Source organism: Hyperolius riggenbachi, chromosome 1 (genome assembly GCF_040937935.1).
Source record: "Hyperolius riggenbachi isolate aHypRig1 chromosome 1, aHypRig1.pri, whole genome shotgun sequence".
Lineage (NCBI taxonomy): Eukaryota > Metazoa > Chordata > Amphibia > Anura > Hyperoliidae > Hyperolius > Hyperolius riggenbachi.
This window is the reverse complement of record NC_090646.1, coordinates 196,131,200-196,154,287: the sequence shown is the minus strand read 5'-3', so window position 1 is coordinate 196,154,287 and position 23,088 is coordinate 196,131,200. Positions and strand designations below refer to the sequence as shown.

The 23,088-nt window shown below is 41.1% G+C and overlaps 1 protein-coding gene across 1 annotated transcript in view; it reads left to right on the top strand.

Annotated features, from left to right (window-relative positions):
* The window catches only part of RNF150 (ring finger protein 150), a 257,044-nt gene that overhangs the window by 155,993 nt on the left and 77,963 nt on the right, over nt 1-23,088 (top strand). The window contains exons 3-4 of the mRNA XM_068279557.1: nt 9,339-9,410; nt 16,441-16,523. Of these exons, the coding sequence (XP_068135658.1) occupies nt 9,339-9,410; nt 16,441-16,523 (155 nt within the window). The remainder of the gene's footprint in view (nt 1-9,338; nt 9,411-16,440; nt 16,524-23,088) is intronic.

The window sequence follows — 23,088 nt, the reverse complement described above, 5'->3', positions numbered from 1 at the left end:
AACAGAATACCTTGGGGTGTCTTCTTTTTAAAATGGGGTCATTTGTGGGGTTCCTATACTGCCCTGGCATTTTAGAGGCCCTAAACCGTGAGGAGTAGTCTGGAAACCAAATGCCGCAAAATGACCCTTGAAATCCTAAAGGTACTCATTGGACTTTGGGCCCCTTAGCGCAGTTAGGGTGCAAAAAAGTGCCACACATGTGGTATCACCGTACTCGGGAGAAGTAGTACAATGTTTTTTGGGGTGTATTTTTACACATACCCATCCTGGGTGGGAGAAATATCTCTGTAAATGGACAATTGTGTGTAAAAAAAATCAAAAGATTGTCATTTACAGAGGTATTTCTCCCACCCAGCATGGGTATGTGTAAAAATACACCCCAAAACACATTATACTACTTTTCCCGAGTACGGCGATACCACATGTGTGGCACTTTTTTGCACCCTAACTGTGCTAAGGGGCCCAAAGTCCAATGAGTACCTTTAGGATTTCACAGGTCATTTTGCGGCATTTGATTTCCAGACTACTCCTTACGGTTTAGGGCCCCTAAAATGCCAGGGCAGTATAGGAACCCCACAAATGACCCCATTTTAGAAAGAAGACACCCCAAGGTATTCTGTTAGGACTATGGTGAGTTCATAGAAGATTTTATTTTGTGTCACAAGTTAGCGGAAAGTGACATTTTGTGAAAAAAAAAAACAATAAAAATCAATTTCCGCTAACTTGTGACAAAAAATAAAATCTTCTATGAACTCACCGTACTCCTAACAGAATACCTTGGGGTGTCTTCTTTCTAAAATGGGGTCATTTGTGGGGTTCCTATACTGCCCTGGCATTTTAGGGGCCCTAAACCGTGAGGAGTAGTCTGGAAACCAAATGCCGCAAAATGACCCTTGAAATCCTAAAGGTACTCATTGGACTTTGGGCAGTTAGGGTGCAAAAAAGTGCCACACATGTGGTATTGCCGTACTATAATGTATTTTGGGGTGTATTTTTACACATACCCATCCTGGGTGGGAGAAATATCTCTGTAAATGGACAATTGTGTGTAAACAAAAATCGATTGTCATTTACAGAGATATTTCTCCCACCCATCATGGATATGTGTACAAAAACACCCCAAAACACATTATACTACTTCTCCTGAGTACGGCAATACCACATGTGTGGCACTTTTTTGCAGCCTAACTGCGCTAAGGGGCCCAAAGTCCAATGAGCACCTTAAGGCTTTACAGGGGTGCTTACAAATTAGCACCCCCAAAATGCGATGACAGTAAACACACCCCACAAATGACCCCATTTTGGAAAGTAGACACTTCAAGGTATTCAGAGAGGGGCATGGTGAGTCCGTGGCAGATTTCATTTTTTTTTGTCACAAGTTAGCAGAAATGGAAACTTTTTTTTCTTGTCACAAACTGTCATTTTCCGCTAACTTGTGACAAAAAATAATATCTTCTATGAACTCACTATGCCTCTCAGTGAATACTTTGGGATGTCTTCTTTCCAAAATGGGGTCATTTGGGGGGTATTTATACTATCCTGGAATTCTAGCCCCTCATGAAACATGTCAGGTGGTCAGAAAAGTCGGAGATGCTTCAAAATGGGAAAATTCACTTTTTGCACCATAGTTTGTAAACGCTATAACTTTTACCCAAACCAATAAATATAGGCTGAATGGGTTTTTTTTATCAAAAACATGTTTGTCCACATTTTTCGTGCGGAATGTATACAGAAATTTTACTTTATTTGAAAAATGTCAGCACAGAAAGTTAAAAAAATCATTTTTTTTGACAAAATTCATGTCTTTTTTGATGAATATAATAAAAAGTAAAAATCACAGCAGCAATCAAATAGCACCAAAAGAAAGATTTATTAGTGACAAGAAAAGGAGCCAAAATTCATTTAGGTGGTAGGTTGTATAAGCGAGCAATAAACCGTCAAAGCTGCAGTGGTCTGAATGGGAAAAAAGGGTCTGGTCCTTAAGGGGGGTAAAGCCTGCGGTCCTCAAGTGGTTAAAGAGAAACTGTGACCAAGAATTGAACTTCATCCCAATCAGTAGCTGATAGCCCCTTTCCCAAGAGAAATCTTTACCTTTTCTCAAACGTATCATCAGGGGGCTCTGAATGGCTGATATTGTGGTGAAACCCCTCCCACAGTGTGATGCCAGGACCATGGCCCTTACAATTTCCTGTCTGTGAACCTTGTTAAAGGACTTACGAGGTGAAAATAAACTTCTGAGAAAAACAATTATATCTATCCTACTTCTTCTAAAAATGACTTTTTTAGATATCCCACAGTTTTATTTTATATTTAAATCTAGTTTTTAAGTTTTTACTGTTTCATTGTCTCTGCTCAATGACAGTATGCCAGAGCTCAAATCTATGAATTATTGACCCTTTTTATCTCTTTTCTGCTCTTAAAAGCTATTTACTGACAGAAAAATGTTTTATGGCTGTAATTACTTATCAGTGAGGGTTCTGCTATAGTCCAGTCCGAACCGGTCCCGACCCAGACAGAAATTGTCACTTGCATACTTGATGAATTTTTTCAGGCAGAGAAAGAAAAAAAGAAACACAGCATAGTTATTTGTGTGCTCGGCACTGTACATACAAATGTCTATCTCATCATGTCACATGTCACCTCTTAAGTCCTTTAAGCACTTTTGTTCATTACATTATTTTTAATGGAGTTCCTCTTTGACTGTCTAATGTTTCTTTACAGAACATGTGACTTCTAATAATAAAAGTATAGGGAACTTTTTTTATCATTTGGGAATTCATAGCTCGTACGTGTAAAAGGGCCACTGGTAAAAAGGCCACTGGAGATAGCTGCTAGTAGAACATCAGTAAAATTACCGATATCCTACTAGTTATTTCTGATAGTAAAATATCAGTCATTTTTACCCATATTTTACTGTAGCCTAACCTAACACTAACCGATCAGTGTTAGTGGCCACGTTTTTTGTTTGTAAACACTGCCTAAAACTGGCGATTAAAAGCCAGGATCGCGACAGGGAGCACATACCCACTGGTGAAGGTTCTGGTCAGCCAAACCATCAAAAACAACACAAGGGATCCGTAGACTGCAGTGATTTAGATTAAAGCAGTATTATCGCCATAAAAATCAAATTTCAACAGCAACTGGTCTGAGTGTATTAAGTAATAAAGATGCTAATCCTGCATTCAAAACTTTTTGTGCTGTCATGGTTTGGAGTTATCACATACCTTAGGAGCACTGGCCCTTTAATTGCCATTGCCATCAGCTGGCAAAACAGTTGCATGCTGGGGGTCTTTTTATCTATAATATATTCCTCCTCTTCCCTATATTTCCCCCACCTTCTGATGATATAAGACAGTTCACTTCCTAGTATAGATCTAAGTGGGAGTGTCTGAAGACTCTGAGAGGAGTGCGGGTAACAAATACACAATTAGCAAGAGAAGAAAAAAAGAGTGAGAGAGGAAATGATGTCAGGATTAGCTTCATTCAAAGCTAACCAAGATGGAAACTGTCTAGAATAGGACTTTCTGTTTTTCCTTTATAAAATTCACAGGAATCATAACATGGACAGTGCAATACATCTGTTATGTAAGTAGAACTATCATTTATCTACTTATATATGTGTTTTTTAATTTTACGTTAGCATGGATGTCACTTGTTGTTTAGAGCCGGAATTCTTTATTCCCAAATTCCGCAGAAAAAATGACCAATACAGTACATCCACAGAATCAACAAAGTGGATGTATTTCTCATTTTTTCTGTGGAATTTTTGAATAAAGAATGGCTTTTATCTACCTCGCTGCAGTCTGCGGATCCCTAGTGTTGTAATTTTGCTGAGGCGTCCCATGGGTTGCTGCTGCACCACATTATTTTAACCAGAAACACTATCACCTATATGCTCCTCTGGTTGGTAATATAGAGTACTGTTGTTCTTTTACTGCTTACAATGATGCACACTTGAAGCTCTGGAGGGCCACATAAAATGGCAAGAAGGGCCTTGTGTTTGATACCTCTGATTTAGTGCATCAGGTCCTATATTTGGAGACTGGAATTGAGGGAATCTCCATCCTCTCTACCCATAGGGTATTGAGTGGTGGAGAGCTGGTGGGGTGCTGCACACTATCTGTCTTCAGCTTGTTGAATGATTGTCCATAATTTTAGTTTAGCGGTCAAGGCTCTTGCATTTTCTCTGTATGATAATTGTTTTTGTTCATTTTAATTAAAGCTCAGAAATCACTGCCATTGCAGTAATTACACTTGTGATATCACTTTCCGACACTGTTACATTACATTTTATGTGCTATCCTTTGATTAAGCTTCACTTTCTTTTTGTAACTTGCATATAAAAGAACATTGCTTTGCTGCATATATTAAAAATATGGGACGTACGTATATTAAAATATGCTCTCATTCCAAACAGTGGTTGTAATTACACCCAACGTTGTGCCCTATGCATCAAAGTCCCCTCTCTGCTCTGGTAGAACTTTACCTAAAGTGAACCTGAACCGAGTAAAATTATTTACAATATACACATGATGTACCTGAAAATGAATATTACATACCTCGCCATCAATTCCTCTCAGAAGCTCATCATTTTCTTCTTACAACAAATCCTTCCAGTTCTGGCAAGATTTTGTCAGAACTGAAATATATCAGTAGCTGTCAGTTTTATAATCAGTTGCTGTTAGTTATAACTGAAAGGATAACTGATGATCAAGGTAATGTCCATGTTTCCCTACGGCTTAAAGAGAAACTCAGACCAAAAATTAAACTTTATCCCAATCTATTCCTTTTCACAAACAGACCATCAGTGGGCGCTGTATGACTGATATTGTGGTGAAACCCCTCCCACAAGAAACCCCTCCCACAAGAAAAGTTCGAACTTTTTTTGGCAGTTTCCTGTCTGTGAACCTTGTTGCATTGTGGAAAATAGCTGTTACAGCTGTTTCCAACTGCCAAAATCCATGCAGCAGCTACATCACCTGCCAACACTAAAATGTTCACTGGAGTTCCTCTTTAAGTGGGCAATATCACAGTTTAGCAGTGCACTGACCAGGAAGCTGTTATGGGGTAATGGCCATTGATTAAAGAGTAGACTACACGGGAAGTAAGTATAACGTGTATGTTTATTTTGACTTTTAATTTTCAGTTAAGGTTCGCTTTAAATGCTGATCCTCTCACTGTCTTTTTTCTCCCCCTGGGCATCCATAAGTGAGACCACTCTGCCAGGGTTTCTGGTAGTGGATACATCCCTAAATAAAATTATTGTATCTTTATTTGTGCATCATTATGGATTTTTTCCAAGTGTATGTCTGTTCTAATTCTTCTATTTGCATATCGGCCTATCTTATCCTATTCTCACACTAACCTACACCATCTATGCCTAACACTAACCTACCCCGTACCTATACCTAACACTAACCTACCCCCTACCTATGTCTAACATTAACCTACCCCCTATGCCTAACACTAATCTACCCCTCCCTATGCCTAAAGTGGCAAACGGATCCGATTGCCAGAGGATCGGATCTGTTGCCACTCCATTTCCGTTCCGCTGCTTCCATTCTGTTTCCCCACATCCCTCCCTGACCCCCACCCCAAAGTGGGTTTTGCCCGCTTCGAATGGTCCCTTTCTTCACTAATGTGAAGAAACGTTCCGTTTTCTCATTGCCCCCAATGCAGGGCTTCAGCTTCCTTTTCTGTTCCGCTGGGTTAAGTGGTCCGTAAAAATAGCTGCAGCAAGAAACTTTTGGTGCGTTCAGCGGATCGTGCGGAAAGGATCAGTTTGAACAGATGGATGTGAACGGATCCATAGGTTAACATTGGATCCATTTGGATCCGTTACGATCTTTGAAAGGACAGTTTTTTACTGCAAGTGTGAACTGGGCCTAACACTTATCTACTGTTACCTATGCCTAACACAAATCTCTTCTTTACCTACACCTAAAACTAACACTGCTGCTATCCAGTGCCCCTAAGAGGATTCACCACTGCTACCCAGAGTTTGGCTTCACAGTAGCCAATTGAGGAAGCAACAGCAGCCCTGCATATTGTTCACCTGTCAGTTCGGTGGCTTTCCTACCCTATTCTTTCTTAGGAAAGATAAATATTTACTGTATTTAGAATTATACCTAGGCATCTGCTTTTTCACTCCCTGGATCTGCTCATTGAGTGTAAGTTATAAAAGCTAGCTCACCATACTGTAGGCTGTACGGGCAGGTATGTCCAGTTACGCTGAGAACCTCCTTCACTCCTGTGACATGGAGCAGTGTATATTGGCCACTACCAGCTCCACTGTATAGTACCCAGTGCCGGGTTTACCCTACAGCTGGTATAGGCAAACTGGACTGATGTACGGCCTCTTACTCACTTGTATGCTGGAGAGGCAGTATCTCCAAAGAAGACGTAAGAATAGCAGTATCTGCAAAAAGCGGGAGAACATTTACAGCTGGGCCTCTTGTGAGGTAAAATCACTTCATCTCTAAGTAGCTAACAAGCCACAGGCTGACTGTCTTTGTTTTGGACTTTCCTGAGTGTGTGTTGTGCTTCAATGGGAATATGCTGTTGAGTTTTGACACACTTTAGCCTCATTTTTGAAGAGTGTACATGCTGAGGACTATTAATAAGACTGTTTTGATTACTTCCAATCACGGCTGGAGAAAGCCTGCATCTGAACACAATGTTCCCAGTCTTGTCTTTTAGCACCTTGATGTGTTGGCTGTTTCAGAAACATGTCTGCAGATGAGGAAGGTTCCTGCTGTTTGTCTTTATTCCGAGGACCTTTCACATAATGGACTGGACACACTTCTTTTTTTTGTAGAGCACTTTGTGGTCTTTATTCTCACTAAACTTCATTGTAACTGAAAATGCTCATTTTTCCTGTCCTGAAGTGAAACAGAATGAAAGACGTGACCATGTTTTCCTCATTACCGGTATATATATTTTTTTATTAAGAGTGTGGTTTTCATGCATGTGGAGACAAAAGACAATAGGAGCAATATCAGTGCAATTTTAAAGTGGACCTCTTGGCAAATGTTAGAGGAAAAAAAGCCTGTGAAGACAAAGATCTTTATTCGTCTTCATGCTAGTGCCAGCACTGAAAAGCCTTCTGATGTCAACATTGTAAAGAGCTTATCACCTGTCACAGAGGTCACCAATGTGACCCTTAAGAGATTATCATGGAAATGTATCTCTGGTCACCAACCCATTCAGCATAATGCATGTCAGTGACCAGAGGTAAAGAATAAAGTGGAGATCTTTATATAGGTTCTCAATGCAACTGTTAAAGAGAACCCGAGGTGTGTTTAAAGAATGTTATCTGCATACAGAGGCTGGATCTGCCTATACAGCCCAGCCTCTGTTGCTATCCCAAACCCCACTACTGTCCCCCTGCACTCTGCAATCCCTCATAAATCACAGCCTTGCTGTGAGGCTATGTTTACATCTGTAGTGTCAGTCTCAGCTGCTCCCCCGCCTCCTGCATGGCTCCGGTCCCTGCCCCCATCCCTTCCCTCCAATCAGCAGGGAGGGAAGGGATGCAGGTGGGGACCGGAGTTCTGCAGGAGGCGGGGAGAGCAGCAGACTGACACTATAGAGATAAACACAGCCAGCTCTGACAAGCTGTTTGTCAGCAGCGTGGCTGTGATTTATGAGGGATTGCAGAGTGCAGGGGGACCTTAGGGGAGTTTGGGATAGCAACAGAGGCTGGGCTGTATAGGCAGATCCAGCCTCTGTATGCAGATAATATTCTTCAAACCTACCTCGGGTTCTCTTTAATGGGTGGATGAATGCATTTGAAGATGACATTCAGGACTTATTAGCACGAGTGCTATTAGAGTGGAGCCCACTGTAGAAAACTGTCTTCTTCAGTGCAATCTATAGCGGACAAATGCAAGACAGGCAAAAGATCTGCTTGAAATTTGGGTGCACTATGCACCGTTGTAGGCCGTAATGTGAATTGCGGCTTTAGCGGTGCTCAGTCAGTAATTTGGGCACTGTCAAAAGATGGATCCCAAATTACTATAAAAATAGCGTAATATCTGGCTGCCAAATTATCTCCATAGTCCACCGCGGCCTGGAGGGGGAATAGTAATTAACGTCACTTGGACTTTTGCAGGAGCAGGGTGAGATGTTTTTGGCTTTACACTGCGCCCAAATTTCCTGGGGCCTTAATTACATGTACATGACAGATCCCCCCTCCTGGAGAGATAATAGATGACCAGCACAGGAAGAGTTGTAAGTTATTTTTTATTCACTGCAGCTAGTGAACAAAAGTCAGCCAACATCCGTATTAGCCACCAGATGTAATTATAGCTTGTATATAAAGCTCTCCATGCTGCCGAAGGCAGTGTGTCTACTACCAGGTAATGCATTACCCACTTGACAAATTATTTAGAGTACTGGTTAAGGGCTCTGCCTTTGACATGGGAGACCAGGGTTTGAATCCTGGCTAGGTCAAGTACCTAATCAGTAAGGAGTTCAGGGCAAGACTCCCTAACACTGCAGGGTGGCCTCTTGAGCGCGTCCCAGTGGCTGCAGCTCTTGAGCGCTTTGAGTCCGACAGGAGAAAAGCGCTATACAAATGTTCGGATTATTATTATTATTATTTAGTATGATGGAGACACTGTCTGAAACGGGGACAGTCCGTTGTATTTGGAACAATGGCGCAGTGTAACACTACATATTCCACCTGGTAGTAGACACCCTGCCTCCGGCAGCATGGAGAGCTATATGTACGCGCTATAATTACACATGATGGCTGACACGGATGTTGGCTGACTTTAGTTCACTAGCTGCAGTGAATAAAAAAAAAACAACTTACAAGTCTTCCAGTGCTGGTCATCTATTATCTCTGAGATTGAGGATCCTGTCTCTGTTGGACTGACTGGACCATGCACAGATTGAATTGTGAAAGAAGTTGTGCCCTCACACGTTTATTTCAATATGGAAGGGCTCTTATGCTAGGTGCATACACTAGCTTTTCATGTGGCAATTGTGCTTTTCAAGTAAGATCGTTGAGTGGTAATCAAGAGTGCAATCTGGTCAACCCAAGGATGCTGTTAGTGATCAGTCATGTTGGATAACTAATGGCCAGCCTCTATTTCCATTCTGTTGTAGTCCCCACAACATGGTAGCCCTCAGTCATCTGTCTTCTGCTCCTCTCCTCTGCCCAAAGATGTGTTCTAGAAAGGTGTTTCTGGGGAATCTTTATTGGTTAGATATACACGTACAACTCAGTCTAATAAATATCTTCTGCATATAGTAATAGAAAGTTACAGCTACAGTACAAATAACCAGCGTGTCCATTGTTATTTATGTTTTATCTTGCATTTGTCTTTCAGAGGCGGCTTGGGGACGCTGCAAAAAAAGCCATCAGCAAATTGCAAGTTCGAACTATTAAGAAAGGAGATAAGGTAAGTAATACACATGCACATTTGATTTTCTTTTCCTTAGAGTCCTCTTAGGGACTTCAGTGGCAACATCTTTGCTGAGGTATTCTGATGCTGTTATTGCTTTTTTTGGGATAAGGCTTTCCAGAACAAGTTCCTGGCATCTCTGCACATTTTTGTATTTTAATTGTCTGAGATATGCATTCTTTTATCTTAAAACCACTTTCCTCTCAGCCGTTTTTGCAAAATATTTATGTGAATACACCAGGTTTGAACTCTGACGGGTAATCCATTTGGAAGGCTGAACAAGTGGGATTTTTACCTTAGAAAGAAAAAGCCGATTGGCTAGTCATTATAGAAATGACGCAATGGATGAAGTACTCATCAAAGAATATGTGAATAATGGCTATTATTACTAAAACTAAGCAGGACAGCTATAGTATGCAGAAAGTATAGTCTATATAGAGTAGACCTCACTTTATTTTGGTGCATGAAGTGGATTGAACACTTTAGGTGTAGATCTGCGGTCACTTGATATATGGCGTGCCACCCTAGGATTTTGTGTATTTTTGTAATGCAAGCAGAGCTCTGTTCTATGAATAAGCTGTTTTCTTATTCTGCAAACACAGCAATTTCTTACATCATGAATATATTTAGCCATGAGGAAGCATGCTTCTAGTAAGTTTTATTGCATTTAAAGCTGCCCCTTCAATTTCATTTAATGTGAGGTTTTATACAGTAAAAGCTGTCTTAAACTTAGATCTTCCTCTCTGCTCTAAAAGATAAGCAACTGCATAATAATGATTACAATGTATTACTTTACAACGTATAGATTTCCAGCAGAGATCCTGTTTACTTCCTGGTTTCCTGGGAGCACAGAAAGGGTTAACCTCCTGTGTTTACATATTAGCACAGTGCGGCACAGTTCACACAGCTGACAACCTTGATTTACACTTGTTGATTACTTGCAGATAATGTAGACAGGCTGTTCTCTGTAAACACACACCAGGTGAATTTCTCTATGTTTTACTTGTCTCCTGTGCAAGAGTTTAAGTCCTCCTTAATGAATTTGTCAATAAAATGTTGATAGTGGGGCCCACTAGTTCTTCTGGTTTGTAACTGTAAAAGCATTTACCGTAGCTACAATATATACATAAACTCATTCATATGTTCAGGCACACTACAAAAATAGCTGCTCAAATCTGATTGCTTTTGTGGTCAACAATTTTAAAGGGAACCTTAACTGAGGGGAAAAAAGAGTTTCACTTACCTGGGGCTTCTACCGGCCTTCTGCAGACGTCCTGTGCCGAGGCCGGGACAATCCGATCCTTCAGTCCTCGGCAGCGAGACAGTTTCCGGCAACTGATTTTAAATTCTTTTTTCCCCCCTCAGTTTTAAGGTTCCCTTTAATTGTTTTTATGTGGGTTGTCATCTTCTACTAGATAAAAAAAAAGTTAAAAAGAGGTAATTTGATCTAGCAAAATACAGTTCTTTATATCCATATGTGTCATCTGTCTTGGTGATAAATGATCAAGCTTCTTAAAGGATACCTAGAAAATGACTGAAGTCTCTTCCCTTGCTGACATACAGCTTCTTCTGAGAGTAATCAGTTTGGTATTATATAGTTCGCTGACATGCAACTTCTTCTAAAAATGATCAGTTGTTCCAATGGTAGGGTTAAGGAAGATGAAAGATGAAAAAATGACTAAAAAATGCCTAGAAAATGACTAAAAAATGCCTAGAAAATGACTGAAGTCTCTTCCCTTGCTGACATACAGCTTCTTCTGAGAGTAATCAGTTTGGTATTATATAGTTCGCTGACATGCAACTTCTTCTAAAAATAATCAGTTGTTCCAATGGTAGGGTTAAGGCTTTTGATAGCCCACACACTCACGGTTCCGTTGCTTAGTTTGGATACTTCCTTTAGTGTTCGTCCACTCAAGTCTGTAGCAGTTTTAAAGAAAGAACCAATAATGAATTTAAATAGAGACGTTTATATGCACACCAATTTGAAAGAAAGATCGAAATTTAACCCCACTTATGAAATGAGTGACTCTATGATCACTTTTGAAAATATGGTTTTGAGAGATATGAGGAAAATTAAATTAAAAAAGAACTCTAATTTGACAGCCGAGGAAAAGAAGGCAATTAAAACTTTGAGAGAGGATCCATCCATAGTGGTAAGACCTGCAGATAAGGGGGGGGGGGGGGGGGGGGGTTGTTATTCAAGACACCACTGAATACATGAAAGAAGCGAATAGACAACTGCAGGACAAAAAAACATATGAGATTCTTAACAATAACCCCAGTCAGAAATTCCAGGGGGAAATGGAAACCCTATTAAGAAAAGGTAAAGAACAAGGTATATTAATGGAAAAGGAATTTGATTATTTAATCCAACAACATCCGCGATTACCGGTATATTATCATTTGCCGAAAATACACAAGAGGGTCAGTGACCCACCCGGGAGACCTATCATCTCAGGGATTGGGTCACTGACCTCAAATTTATCAGAATATATTGATGAATACTTGCAGAAAGTAGTAATTAAGACTGACTCATATGTCAAAGATACCGGACATATTTTACGGATTTTGGGGGATATCGAATGGAAACCAGGGTACATCCTGTGTGTAGCCGATATAAGTTCATTATACACAGTTATTGATCATAAGTTGGGAACTATGGCAGTGTCACACTTCCTGGAAAAAATGACAACGATGCAAAAAGAACAAATTGAATTTATAGAAGAAGCTATATTGTTTATACTAACTCATAATTATTTTATGCATGATTCCAAATATTACCTGCAGAGGGTGGGGACCGCGATGGGGACGAGGTTCGCGCCGGGGTTCGCTAACTTATTTATGGCCTACTGGGAGGAGACTATTTTGGGGGGGCCGGGGGGCCCCGGTGCGGACCTCGTCCTTTGGAAGCGGTTCATAGATGACACGCTTTTTGTATGGAAGGGGGGGGAGGAGAAACTGAAGGTGTTTGTGGAATGGTTGAATGTGAAAAATGATTTCAATTTGAATTTTGTTTGTGAATATAGTGAGGAGAGGGTTAACTATTTGGATCTAGAGATTTATATTGAACGTAATGAGGTGAAAACAAAGACTTATTTTAAAAGGGTTGACACAAATAGTTATATTTTGAGAGACAGTTGCCATTTATTTAAATGGTTGAGCAATGTTCCGAGGAATCAGTTCACAAGAATAAGAAGGAACTGTACTGATGTATCCATTTTTGATGAACAGGCTGATGTATTGAAACAAAGATTTGCTGAAAAGAAGTATGATGAGCAAAGGCTGCAGGATGATATAAGAAATGTAAGAACTCTGAATAGAAACGATTTATTGAAAGAAAAAAGTAAAATTGAATCCACACCCCCATTGGGGATTTTACTGCAGTACAGTGATCAATCGAGGGACATTAGGAAGGTAATAGAAACCCATTGGCATATATTGCAGCAGGACAAAACTTTAAATGGCATACTGACAGAGAGACCAAAGTTGATTTTTAAGAGGGCCTCTAATTTAAAGAATATGATTGCCCCAACGGTGACTGAAATACAACCAACAGTGGTGAAAAAGGACGGGACATTTAAGAGATGTGGCTTTTGTTTTCCGTGCAGGAACACGAGAAAAGCAGCACCAATCAGTGGTTTTACATCCAATGTTACTGGGGAGGAGTTTAAGATAAGCGGAAATTTGAACTGTGAAACATCTGGTGTAATTTACGTTATAGAATGTGGATGCAAAAAACAGTATGTGGGGAGGACTAAGAGGAAATTATTGGAAAGAATTGGAGAACACGTTAGCCACATTAAAGGTGGTAAAAGTAAACATCCGCTAAGCAAACATTTTAAAGATTGCCCTTTGGGTACACTAAATACCTTGAAGTTTTATGCGCTTCAAAAAGTAGAGAAGGACTGGCGAGGAGGAGATTATATTAAAAAAATGTCCCGAGCCGAATCACAATGGATATTCACACTAGACAGTCTAGCGCCGAAAGGGTTAAACTTGGATATAGAATTGTTTGCATTTTAGCAAACAAGGTGGTACCTATGTGAGGAGTTGAAGGAGGAGGCATGTCCCAGTGGCTATTAAATAGCGGGGGAGTATCCAATAGAGCAAGCCCTGACGAAGGTAGGCGTGCCTACTGAAACCGGTCGGCAATTGGAAGCAGAGTGGTGACGTCACCCACAACTCCAAACACGCATATCGGAGCTCTCCCCGTGTGCTGCACGAACCTCAAGCAGCGGGTCTCCGGCCGGGACCTGTGTAACAACGATCGTTAGTCACTGGGAACGCAGCCTGACCCACTCCTCCCCAGTCTAGAAAACTGCTACAGACTTGAGTGGACGAACACTAAAGGAAGTATCCAAACTAAGCAACGGAACCGTGAGTGTGTGGGCTATCAAAAGCCTTAACCCTACCATTGGAACAACTGATTATTTTTAGAAGAAGTTGCATGTCAGCGAACTATATAATACCAAACTGATTACTCTCAGAAGAAGCTGTATGTCAGCAAGGGAAGAGACTTCAGTCATTTTCTAGGCATTTTCTAGGCATTTTTTAGTCATTTTCTAGGCATTTTTTAGTCATTTTTTCATCTTTCATCTTCCTTAACCCTACCATTGGAACAACTGATCATTTTTAGAAGAAGTTGCATGTCAGCGAACTATATAATACCAAACTGATTACTCTCAGAAGAAGCTGTATGTCAGCAAGGGAAGAGACTTCAGTCATTTTCTAGGCATTTTTTAGTCATTTTTTCATATTTTAGCACTGCAGTGCACAGCAAGTTCTTTGATACTGGCCAGTATTGATTAGTGCATTTATTGAATAGGTATGAATTTATGTGTGGGATTTATTGAGATTAACTTTTAAGACTACTGGTGTATTTTGAATAAATTTACATTTTATTAACTCCAAATTGCATAATTGATATGTAAAGGCGCAGGTATTATATATATTTTTCTCATATATGGCTCGAAGGGGATGAGAGTGTAAAACCCCAATTAATTACCTTGCTGCCAACTAATTGGAACTGTTTCACATTGAATTACAGCGCGGCGACATAACATTTTTATTCTTAAAGGATACATTTGGTAAATATACAAAAACTTACTTACCTGGGGCTTCCTCCAGGTCCTGGAAGCCTATGTGTCCCTTGCCGCAGCTCCGCTCCCAGGAACCCCTCAGTTGCAGCTGCCGACTCGGCAAGGGCAGTGACCTCTGCGTATGCTCTCGCAGCTGCGCCACTCTATGGGAGCGTGGCCACAGGAAGCCCCAGGTAAGTAAATCTGATTTTATTATACAGTGGTTTGCAAAAGTATTCGGCCCCCTTGAAGTTTTCCAAATTTTGTCATATTACTGCCACAAACATACATCAATTTTATTGGAATTCCACATTAAAAACCAACGCAAAGTGGTGTACACATGAGAAGTGGAACGAAAATCATACATGATTCCAAACATTTTTTACAAATAAATAACTGCAAAGTGGTGTGTGCATAATTATTCGGCCCCCTTTGATCTGAGTGCAGTCAGTTGCCTATAGACATTGCCTGATGAGTGCTAATGAATAAATAGAGTGCACCTGTGTGTAATCTAATGTCAGTACAAATACAGCTGCTCTGAGAGGGCCTCAGAGGTTGTCTAAGAGAATATTGGGAGCAACAACACCGTGAAGTCCAAAGAACACACAAGACAGGTCAGGGATCAAGTTATTGAGAAATTTAAAGCAGGCTTAGGTTACAAAAAGATTTCCAAAGCCTTGAACTCTCCAAGGAGCACTGTTCAAGCATTATTCAGAAATGGAAGGAGTATGGCACAACTGTAAACCTACCAAGACAAGGCCATCCACCTAAACTCACAGGCGGAACAAGGAAAGCGCTGATCAGAAATGCAGTCAAGAGGCTCATGGTGACTCTGGACGAGCTGCAGAGATCTACAGCTCAGGTGGGAGGCTCTGTCCATAGGACAACGATTAGTCATGCACTGTACAAAGTTGGCCTTTATGGAAGAGTGTCAAGAAGAAAGGCATTGTTAACAGAAAGCATAAGAAGTCCTGTTTGAAGTTTGCCACAAGCCATGTGGGAGACACAGCAAACATGTGGAAGAAGGTGCTCTGGTCAGATGAGACCAAAATGGAACTTTTTGGCCAAAATGCAAGACGCTATGTGTGGCAAAAAACTAACACTGCACATCACTCTGAACACACCATCCCCACTGTCAAATATGGTGGTGGCAGCATCATGCTCGGGGGGTGCATCTCTTCAGCAGGGACAGGGAAGCTGGTCAGAGTTGATGGGAAGATGGATGGAGCCAAATACAGGGAAAACTTGGAAGAAAACCTCTTGGAGACTGCAAAAGACTTGAGACTGGGGCGGAGGTTCACCTTCCAGCAGGACAATGACCTTAAACATAAAGCCAGGGCAACAATGGAATGGTTTAAAACAAAACATATCTATGTGTTAGAATGGCCCAGTCAAAGTCCAGATCTAAATCTAATCGGGAATCTGTGGCAAGATCTGAAAACTGCTGTTCACAAACACTATCCATCTAATCTGACTGAGCTGGAGCTGTTTTGCAAAGAAGAATGGGCAAGGATTTCAGTCTCTAGATGTGCAAAGCTGGTAGAGACATACCCTAAAAGACTGGCAGCTGTAATTGCAGCAAAAGGTGGTTCTACAAAGTATTGACTCAGGGGGCTGAATAATTACGCACACCCCACTTCGCAGTTATTTGGAATGATGTATGATTTTCGTTCCACTTCTCACATGTACACCACTTTGTATTGGTCTTTCACGTGGAATTCCAATAAAATTGATGCATGTTTGTGGCAGTAATGTGACAAAATGTAGAAACCGTCAAGGGGGCTGAATACTTTTGCAACCCACTGTATTTCCCGGATGTATCCTTTATTTCATGAACAAATATATTTGTTTTTTGTCTCTAAGAGATATCCATTTTTCTCTTCCCTGTATGGAGAAACAGGAGATCAGCTTGGTAAACAGACTGCTAACTCTCGCTGTCTTTCTTACAGGAAATAGAGCCAGATTTTGATAACTGCGCTGTATGCATTGAAGGCTACAAACCCAATGATGTTGTCCGAGTCTTGCCATGTCGGTGAGTTGATACATTGTTGGCATGGTTCATTGTAGCCTGTGCAAAGAAAATCTTGCCAAACTTAAGATATTTTAGCAGCAGAAACAATACAGGCTTTGTAAATCATCCAGTTTGATTACATTTCTGTTAAGCGTAGGCTGACTGAACTGGATCCCATCCTCAGCTTCTCAAGAGGACCACGCATTTCATTATTTGTGTTCTGTGAGAGAAATAGAGGAATATATTGTCGGCGAAAAGAAAACTGGCTTCCTGCGGGGGACCGGAGGATCGGTTTGTCCCGCCCGGGCACAGGACATCTGCAGGGGGGCCGGTAAAAGCCCCAGGTAAGTTAAACTCTTTTTGGGGGGGGGGGGGGGGGGCAATTAAGGTTCCCTTTAAAATAAACAATTTTCACAAATGTGTTTGCTTTGACCATTTTGTGAAAATATGATGTACTTTTACAAATATTTTCTCAAAATCAAAAAGTCTCAATAACAATAAACCCCAAAATCTGCAACTATTCAGTGACCTATCACTATAATCAAGAAAAAGGGAGAATTACCAGCCTACATTAGCCAAATTACAAGGCCAAAAGTGGTTTTGTGATCAGATCCCCATCAGGTGACCAGAAAGTCGCACGCCCAAGCAGTCCATACGCGTAGGAGAGATAACGGCGCTGGAGACTTGGTCGCAGGATACAGCCGGTATATGGCTGATCCTGCTGCTGCACAAGTCCCGGCTGTGTTAGATACTATTCCCCCTCCAGGCTGCCATGGATAGTGGGGAATGAAATAATTTGGCTTCCAGCAATTGCTGGAAGCCAAATTATTATGTTTTAAAAGTAACTTCAGCTCTGTCTTCTGACGGCATTGAAGTTACTCCCTGTGCCTGCTATAGCCATAATTCCCATTACGGCCTATGGTGGCGCCGGCTGCACACAAATTTCCTGCGCTGCGCCCAAATCTCCTGCGCTGGTTTCAGCGTGTTCGGTCCATACATCCCAAATCCCAAATGACACTGTGTTAGTACAGTCTTTGGTTCTAGTACTGTTAACTAGGCAGTACATGTTTATAAAATACATAAAAAGGTCTTAGGGCCCTTTTCCACTACACAGCTGAATCGCAAAATCACAAATCGCTAGTGATTTTTAAATCGCTGGGATTGCTACTTTATCATAGAAATCATGAGAAGTATTTTCCACTATAGCGATTCGATTTAAAAATCGCAATCGCTTTCTGGAGCGATTTTAAGAGGGATAATGCAATGCAAATGAAAAATCGCAATCGCATAACAGAATTAATGAAAAATCGCAATCGCTGGCGTTTGTGATTGCTAGTGGAAAGTGCAGACTGTTTATTCAATGCTAAAATTAACTAAGAGAAAAGCAGGTTGAAAATGAAACTTACATATGGGACCCTTGGTATAAAGGGTGTATTGAGTGTGAACAAGCGCTGAATTTTTGTCATTGTTGAGTCAACACAGGTTGGCTATAATCTTCTTATAATTATAAACTATGCATGAAGTAATAAACTAGTTTTTCTGAATGTTTTAACATGAGGATTTTTGGCCAATAAATATTGCAGATGTTACTTTTTTGTTTTAATACATTGCTTATGAATTTAATGTATTGTAGTATTTACTATGTCTCTTTTGCCAAGTCACCACATTTTTTTTCTAACATTTTTCGACCTGAGCAGGAAACAGGAAACACGCAGTTTGATTGGTTGCAGTTAGCAACCTGCAGATTTCTTCTCAACAGTTCCCATAATCCGTATTGAGCATGTATAGCATTTCTTTGGAAGAGCTTATGGCATGTTGGTGTGTCTCCACGCCCAGACGCTGACTGTGTCTCTTACTGCTTTCTCTATGTTTACTGAGGTCTGTTTTTCATTTTCAAACTATGTGGAGCTGCCTTAGAAGGGAAGTAGCTGAATGAATTATGTGTTTGTCTGCATTTTACTCACTACCTCTAAACCTTGCCAAGATTTCATAGAGCTTCTTTCTGTACCAGCATAACTTGAGGTTTTTTTTCAATAGCAGGGTAGTAGTTTGCTTTAATGCAATCATAAATAAGTATGGCGAAGAAAGAATGTTAGAAATGTCTGTCCTGTAATAGGAAAAGTGTTCTGGTAAATTAGCAGTAACGTTTTCCTGCTACCCTCTATTTCTGTCCAGTTATGGCACCTCTATCCGTCTATTTGCATGTTTTGTCATGGATTCCTTGTGGAACCATAAATAATGAGGCCACCATCATGATATTAGAATTCAGATTTTAATATCTCCCCAGCTTCCACTTTGCCAACAAATTGAATCACACTTCTGCTCTTTGCCTGGCTAGACGAAGCCAATATGGTTTTCCATTTTCCGCCTTCATGCATTTTAAGTAGAGATGAGCTGAATTTTGCCTGAAGGCGAAGTAGCTCATCTGTAGATTTGTGCGAACTACCACTTAAGGACCAGGGGATTTTTCTATGCGCTGTGCTGGGTGGACTCTTCAGTACCCATCACAGATCGTGTTGCAGGCAGGGCGATCAGACTTCCCCCCTTTTTTCCCCACTAGGGGGATGTCCTGCTGGGGGGGTCTGATCGCCGCCGCCTGTTTGTGCCTTGTTGGGGGGGGGGGCTCCTCAAAGCCCCCCTTCCGCAGCGATATTCCGCCTCCCTCTCTTTCCCCCCTCCCCTTCTCTGTACGGGCGGTACAGGACGGCGATCCGTCCTGTACCGCCTCTAATAGGCTTCAGCCTATCAGATGCCGGCGATCCCCGGCCAATCAGAGGGTCGCCGATCTCCTTTACGGCGTTGCTGCGACGGCAGCGCCGTACGCTGTAAACACCGGGGATTTCTTCCCCGGGTGTTTACAATTAGCCTGCGAGCCGCGATCGGCGGCTCGCAGGCTGTTCACGGAGACACCCTCCGTGAACTGACAGGAAACTGCCGCTTCCATAGAAACCCACTTACGACCAGCCGCCGCCTAGCGGCGTTAGGCGGTCGTTAAGTGGTTAAATCATTTACTTCTGATCCTGATCTCTAAAATATCATTTTTTTTGTTGTAAAAAGCTATACACATAGTAGTCCCTACCAAGAGCCAAATATAGTGTAGTATGTACTGGTAGTTGAAATTAAGTATGATAGATTAATAAGCTATACTCACAAAACAGGGTTACCTCAAAGGCAACCACTGTATAGGCAGGTGGGGAGATTAGACCTGACCCCACTCAGGATTATGAGGTGCTTGGCTCTTCTACTGACCACATATGCTATTGCTCCGTTGTTATTGCCTAATGAAGAGGGATCACACCTGCAAAACGTGTTGCATTGTCCCCCGGAGTATGTAAATAAACATGTTGTATTTGCCAAACACATTAGCAATTTTTGTGTCTGCTTTGGGGAGGTAAGTCCACCACTGCCTCTTCATGTTTTAAACTTTTTAGATACTTTTATCCTTTGGGCGCCTCTGTGCCCATACTACGTTTTAAAATGTTAGTACTTCTGAAGGGTCTAATAGATCCCATGGCAGCATAGGGAAGAATATATAATATAACAGGACGCCTAACTATAAAAGAGCAGTTTGTTTTGGGGTATGTATGAGTCAATGGAAATGCACATTTTTTTTATTCCAAATGCGAATATGTGCATGCAAATATAAAGTTTATTACATACAAATTCATATAAGTTATCTTAATTGGTATGCATGGAAAAATCAGATTGTGAAAAATCACATAAAAACGCAAACAAAAAAAGCATAATCGGATGTGAAAAATCGCAAAATGCTGAATCATAAATAGGGGAAAAAACACATGGAAAATGTGGCTGGACATTGCATGGATAAGTGTGAAGGCACCAAAATATATATTTTATTAGCACTGATTAACAAAAGTTTGCTTTCTTAAAACAGAAAGAATTTGCGATAATTCAGGTTGGAGTGAGCTTGCGATGTCTCCCAGTGCATCACTGCTGAATATATGCAAATTAACCATTGTTGCCCTTAGCTAAACACACCTCCAGAACTGCTGGAATGCAATGATGTGTCATCTTGTTAATTTGTACAGAGCCATAATAATCCAACATGCATACAGACTGGTTCGGATTGGTTGATCCTCATTAGTGCATGGCATGGATTAATCTGGCTCTATGAAGTAGGGCTTGATTAGCACTGATTGGGAGAGTATTTCTTTAAATTTGGTAACAACCATAACATTGTAAGCTTCCTATTTTTAATACACATTATAGTAAATTTGCATTTATTAGCAATATACAAAGGTTTGTACGTTGCCATCAGAATTTTAGTAGTAAATATATTTAAAACTAGCTGATTGCCTGGCGTTGCCCGGGTATGTATTTGGCTGGTGTTGACTCTGCATAATTTTTCTAGCCCTAACACACAATTACTCACTGACCAAGTTTGTGAGCTTTGCGGTCTTTGGTATCAATAATTTGCATTGAAATGAAAAAATCTGATTGGCTGTTTGTGGCTCCACACCCTTTTCTGAATTTGAAACACAGTCACCCAATAACCAACTGTACCAGGTTTGAGGCCTGTGCCATTAACAGTGCAAGATTGGTAGCAATTAAATATTCCCATTGAAAAGCAATAGGTGAAGTTTGATACACTTTTGTAGGCTCCACCCACTTTTCTGAATATTAATCCCAGTCACCCAGTGACCAACTGTGCAAAGTTTAAAAACCCTGCCATTAACAGTGTAAGAATAGCTGCAGTTTACATTTTCCCAGTGAAATTTGTATTTGTCTCCACCCATTGATGACCCGGCATTGCCCGTGTATGTATTTGGCTGGTGTTAGCTCCGGCCACTTTATAACCCTAACGGACAAACACTCAATTACCAAGTTTGTGAGCTTTGGGGTCCTTGGCATCAATAATTTGTATATTCCAATAGAAATTAAACAAAACAGATTGGCTGTTTGTGGCTTCACCCCCTCTCCAGCATTTGAACCCCAGTCACCCAATGACCAACTGTAGCAGGTTTGAGGCATCTGCTATTAACAGTGGAAAAATGGCAGCAATTGAAATTATCCACTTGAAAATCAACAGGTGAATTTTGATTGGCTATTATAGGTTCCACCCACTTCCCTGAATATTAATCTCAGTCACTCAGTGACCATCTGGGCAAAGTTTGGGAACCCTGCCATAAACAGTTTAAGAAGGGCTGCAGTTTACACTTTCCCAGTGAAATTTGTTTTTGGCATGACCAAGTTTGTGAGCTTTGGGGTCCTTGGCATCAATAATTTGTATTTTCCCATGAAATGAAACCAATCTGATTCACTGTTTGTGGCTCTGTCCCCTTTTCTGAATTTGATCCCCTGTGACCCAATGACCAACTGTACCAGGTCTGAGGCTTGTGCCATTAACAGTGCAAGAATGGCAGCAATTGTAATTTTCTCCTTGAAAAGCGACATGTGATTTTTGATTGGCATTTTTAGGTTCCACCCACTTTTCTGAACATTAATCCCAGTCACCCAGTAAGCAGCTATGCTAAGTTTGAGAACCCTTCCATTAACAGTGAAGAAGGGCTGCAGTTTACAATTTCCCAGAAAAATCTGTTTCAAAAGGTGAATTTTGATTGGCTGCTGTAGGCTCCACCCACTTTCCTGAATATTAGTCCCAGTCACCCAATGGCCAACTGTGTCACGTTTGAGAACCCTGCCAATAACAGAATGGCTGAAATCAATCTAACAAATCTGATAGGCTGTTTGTGGCTCCACCCCTTTAGTGAATTTGGACCCCAGTCACCCAATGACTGACTGTATCAGGTTTGAGGCCTCTGCCATCAACAGTGTAAGAATGGTAGCAATGTGAATAGTCCCCTTGAAAATCAATAGGTAAATTTTGATTGGCTGTTGTAGGCTCTACCCACATTTCTGAATATTCATCCCAGTCTCCCAGTGGCCAATTGTGTAAAGTTTGGGAACCCTGCCATGTTAAAAATGTAGTTGTTGGCACCGACCACTTTTTCTAACCTTGACATACAGTCACTCAATTATCAAGTTTATCAGCTTTGGGGTCCTTGGTATCAATGCTTTGTATATTCCCATTGAAAAATAAACAAATCTTATTGGCTGTTTGTGGCTCCGCCACCTTTCTGAGTTTGGGCCCTAGTCACCCAGTGACTGACTGTACCAGGTTTGATGCATCTGCTTTTAACAGTATAAGGGCCTGTACACACTGCTGCGCTTTTAAAATCGCATGCGATTTTTAAATCGCAAGCCTTCATGAGAATAGGAAAAGCGCATCGCACCAGTGTGTACAGGTCTCCACGATTTTCATTATTTTTCAAAAGACCTTGCGATTAAAAAGCGCATGTGATTTGAAAAGCGCAGCGCAAGCGCAGCAGTGTGTACAGGCCCTAAGAGAATGGTAGCAGCTTAAACATTCCCTTTGAAAATCGAAAGGTGAATTTTTATTGGCTGTTGTAGGCTCCACCCACCTTCCAAAATCTTAATCTCAGTTACCCAATGACCAACTGTGCAAAGTTTGAGAACTCTGCCATTAACGATGTAAGAATGGCTGCAGTTTATATTTTCCCAGTAAAAGCTGTTTTTGGCTCCGCCCACTTTTTGTGACCTTGAC